This window comes from Branchiostoma belcheri, unplaced genomic scaffold, assembly GCF_001625305.1.
Source record: "Branchiostoma belcheri isolate BF01 breed outbred unplaced genomic scaffold, Haploidv18h27 scaffold18, whole genome shotgun sequence".
Classification (NCBI taxonomy): domain Eukaryota; kingdom Metazoa; phylum Chordata; class Leptocardii; order Amphioxiformes; family Branchiostomatidae; genus Branchiostoma; species Branchiostoma belcheri.
Genome location: NW_017803268.1, coordinates 2902240 through 2906756, shown reverse-complemented (window position 1 = coordinate 2906756; position 4517 = coordinate 2902240). Strand labels below are relative to the sequence as shown.

Genomic DNA, 4517 nt, shown 5'->3' with positions numbered 1-4517 from the left:
ACACATCGTAATTCTGGATTGTCCTCGAGGCGGCTTGTCCCGGGCCAGTCTGTTGGGAAAGTAACAGTCCACTGGCTACAGAAACAAGCTTATCAACGAGTGGGAAAGAACCGTGAAAATTCGAGTGGAAACCTAATATAGGTACGTGCACGCTGGAGCTAAAAACGACGTCGTTTTAGCCTTCTTCAGACGATCTAGGCTCGTTCAAGCCCGTTGTTTTTTTGTCCCAAAATGCAAAATATTATGTAGTTTGTGTACATGTTGACTTCGGGTATTTTTAATCCGTGCTAGGAATAGTAACTATTGTTGTTTTACCTAACCAGCGCTAGGGTTACACTTAGTCCTTTTGTCAGTTTTACTAATCCACTTAAAGCTAATAGGTTTAAATAAAGCTATGAATATAAACAACTCTTTGTGTTCGACAATTTTGCTCCATATAGTAATATAAGGGAAATCTCAGACGCGATATTCTAGCGTTAGTCTTAAACGCGTTGCCATTGGTCAAGTGCAGATTGATCTAATTTGTGAGTCACGAAACGAAGCCCGTATGCAAATGAGCTGAATCAGTGATTTCCTGTGACGTCAGCACTCGGCTATCATTAGGGCCACTTGGGGAGATGCATCTAGTTGTGAAGAGGCTGTCGTGGCGCTAGGATCACTCCGAATTTTTCTGTGAGTCTGTCTTCTGCCACAAAAACTGACGTTGACAAATTTCAGGACAACGTATCTTACCACAAGGTGTACAAAGCAACATGAAGTGTGCTTGGATTGCTACGTTACTGGTGTTCGTTTTGTCAGGTAAGTTATCGGCTTCATTTTTAAGAGCATATGAGTGTTGGAGAGAAGAAAATGAATATGTGGAGATGCGTAGATGTGTGAGTGTGCAAAAATGTTCGGGCAAATTGTCAGTGTATTCAAGATACAAGATCGACGAACGCACTGCGTCATTTTTAACTTTATGGCATCTACGTGCTAAAGAAGTATATTGTTGTCTTGTTTTTGTATCTTTGTTTTTACGTGCTACCTATTTTGTCAAAAGAACATGTGTCGCTTTACGCCAAACGAATTTTGACCGCACTCCTAAAATTTTCGTTTCTTGCTCAAAATTCATTCGCATATTTTGCTACAAAAGGTCTCATGTCAAGACAAGTTTCCACAGTCTTTCGATCACAACGTATTCCCATGGACATGATATGGCACAGTACAGCATCCTAGCAAGTCCTCAGTCGCTTTGAAAGAAAATTTAGTACTAGAAACGAGTCCAAAAGAGTTAGAAGCTACTGAAACTTCGGAAAGGGACACCAAGCCTCCGTTTCTTTCCAAAGCATGGTCTACTATTCCCGAACGTGCCTGTTTTGCGCGAGGTGGGATAAGCACACGAAGGAACACACCAAGCTCCTTTACTACTCAGCTTTTCACTGCAACACATGAGCGGGGCAGGAGATTATCCGACCTTGTCTTTCACCTCCACGGATCGTAGGAGCTTTTTCACACGTTCTTCTCGCCTTCCTCCTTTATCTTACAACAACATTACTTCAGGTTCTAAAGAACTTTTTACGGTCCAAGCCGATTTGTGCTTTTACGCTACTCTATACGACAAATGTAAAATTGAAATTGCCGTCTGTTAATACGACTAGGAAATGCCCTGTCTGAAGACTTTAGTCGTGAGGACTTGTTTCTCATTTTCTGTACCAAAATGTCCATTTAATAGCAGTTCCTGACTGCATAAATACAATGAGAAAATGTCCGAATTCTGTACTCTCTACTTAGAGGTTTGGTGGAAAAGATTGTGACCTTTCTAGCATATGCCCCGTTTTTTTTTTTTTGTGAAGAGTGGCGGCAGAAAAAGGGGCATATGATAGAAAGGTAACACAATCTTCTCCACCAATATCTGCTTGGAGAGTACGAATTTTATTTTCTATTTCTTCTTCCAAGCAGAAGTTGGTGGGGAAGTTTGTGACCTTTCTAGCATATGCCCAATTTTTTGTGAAGAGTGGCGACAGAAAAGGGGGCATATGATAGAAAGGTAGCACAATCTTCTCCAAAATCTCTGCTTGGAGAGTACGAATTCTGTTTTTCTGTTTCTTCCTTCAAGCAGAGGTTGGTGGGGAAGATTGGGACCTTTCTGACATAAGCCCCGTTTAAATTTTCTGTCGGTGGAGAATGGTGACAAAAAAAAAGGAACATATAACAAAAAGGTGACAATCTACCGTGGCCGACAAGTACAAAATTTTACACCACAACTTTTGATGTTTTACACCGCAACTTTTGGTGTTTTACACTGCAACTTTTGGTGTTTTACACTGCAACTTTGGGTGTTTTACACTGCAACTTTTGCTGTGTTTTACACTGCAACTTTTGCTGTGTTTTACACTGCAACTTTTGCTGTGTTTTACACTGCAACTTTTGGTGTTTTACACTGCAACTTTTGGTGTTTTACACTGCAACTTTTGCTGTGTTTTATACTGCAACTTTTGCTGTGTGGAAAACTTACACCCCTCCCCTTTTATAATGGACGGTCCCCCTGTCAGGTCAAAGGTGACAAAGATGGCGGCGACCTGAGAGTCACAGTGTCTACATTTGTAAACGAGCGATCGCTGTTTTTGTTTACATTATACGCATGCAAATTATTTGAAGACATATGCAAATTCTTGGTAGGCAAATCAGCCAACTGGCACCCACTTTTTGCCTACGGTGACGTCATGGCGACCGCTCGTATTGTTCCCTAATGATCGATAACTTACCTGAGTCAAGAGTCAACACTTCATAATTGAAAATAAGTCTTTATTGCTTCATAGTACCAAGTGGTGCCACATTTGACTCCCATAGGCCCAATATTTACTCATCAAATTATTAGCGACCTTGCGAGTCCGAATTCTCTAGCTAGAAAATGTCACGTGACTCAAAGGCGGGGAAACGTGGAAGACGACTATCGCCGCATGCAAGCGTTTATGACATCATGCCACGATAGTTTAAGCTAATTACATATTTACGCCTTCAGACAGACATCATTTCTATCATACCATGCGTCGACATCAACACGTAGCGGTGCAAACGTTACCAACATTCACTAGATAGCAACATAATTTGTAATCACTGGACCTGGTCGAAACATTTTTAAATTTATCCCGATCTATAGGCCAAAGCTAGAAAAACCTTTAGAAAAAAACTAACGTCACAACGTAGCCAAGCTTTTCCTCTAAAAAACTTATGCACGAAAAGGATAACTCAGTCGACGTAGTTTGCATGCCATCGTTGTCACCTTTGACCTGACAGGGGGACCGTCCATTATAAAAGGGGAGGGGTGTAAGTTTTCCACACAGCAAAAGTTGCAGTGTAAAACACAGCAAAAGTTGCAGTGTAAAACACAGCAAAAGTTGCAGTGTAAAACACCAAAAGTTGCAGTGTAAAACACAGCAAAAGTTGCAGTGTAAAACACAGCAAAAGTTGCAGTGTAAAACACCAAAAGTTGCAGTGTAAAACACCAAAAGTTGCAGTGTAAAACACCAAAAGTTGCGGTGTAAAACACCAAAAGTTTCGGTGTAAAATTTTGTTCTTGTCGGCCACGGTAACAATCTTTTCCAACAACCTCTGCTTGGAGAGTACAGAATTCTGTTTTCTTGTTTCTTCTCCAACCTACGATCAATACGTGAAAACACACAGTCGTTGAGATGTAAATGACAGACCATCAAAGGGAGGATGGGCTGTCAAGGGACTGTGAGACTGTCCTGAAGTAAACAGACGGAAACTCTTCTGTGCCTCAAGTATTCAGACTAGTGTCTTCTACTCTCAAGATACTGTACAGTACTTGTACAGTCAGCAGAAAAGTACTGATACAAGAACAATGTGTTTTTGGAGACTGGACAAGTAAAATGTAGTTGTTCATCCACCGCTATGCCAGCGTTCAGAGCAATTTATATAGAACTAAGGCCACACCAATTTAATAGCCCCAAATGCAACGATAGGAGCCATGAAGTCAACACATCGGCTGGGTTAATATTTATTACTATTTATATTACTATGAATTTTGAACTTTTAATCAAACCACTGCATTGATAGATGGAAAAACTGTAACAACTAGGAAGAAAAAGGACTTTCCTCAATGGCTGGGGGCAAAATATAAACATTTTTGAGCTGATTCAGAACCAGAATTTCTTTTTTTCGAGGCGAATCCAAGAACCAATAGATTAAATTGGTGTGGCCTAAACAATCGCAAAGGATTCATTGTGGATACAACTCTACTGAATTCAAAACATAAATTTCAAGTATTTTTCTAGATCAATCATTTGCCTTTAGAACGTAAAATCCACAAATGAAATATTTCTTTTTTAATCTATGTTCAACTTGTTGTTCATAGAATGAAGAGAAGGTTGGTTAGGTCCCACAAAGTATTGAAAAAGAATTAGAGGCAACCTTGTTTTTCCTCAAACGGCCATATTTAAATTTTGATACACTGTACATTTAGTCTCTATATATAGGAGAATATTTGCCAGGCCGGGGGGGTGGGGGGTGGGGGT

General features: G+C 40.3%; 1 protein-coding gene across 1 annotated transcript in view; it reads left to right on the top strand.

Moving 5' to 3' along the window:
- The first annotated feature begins 752 nt into the window (after positions 1 to 752).
- Positions 753 to 4517, top strand: part of LOC109467320 (protein sidekick-1-like) — a 12098-nt gene continuing 8333 nt past the window's right edge. Inside the window, exon 1 of the mRNA XM_019765264.1 lies at positions 753 to 798. Coding sequence (XP_019620823.1) covers positions 753 to 798 — 46 coding nt within the window. The remainder of the gene's footprint in view (positions 799 to 4517) is intronic.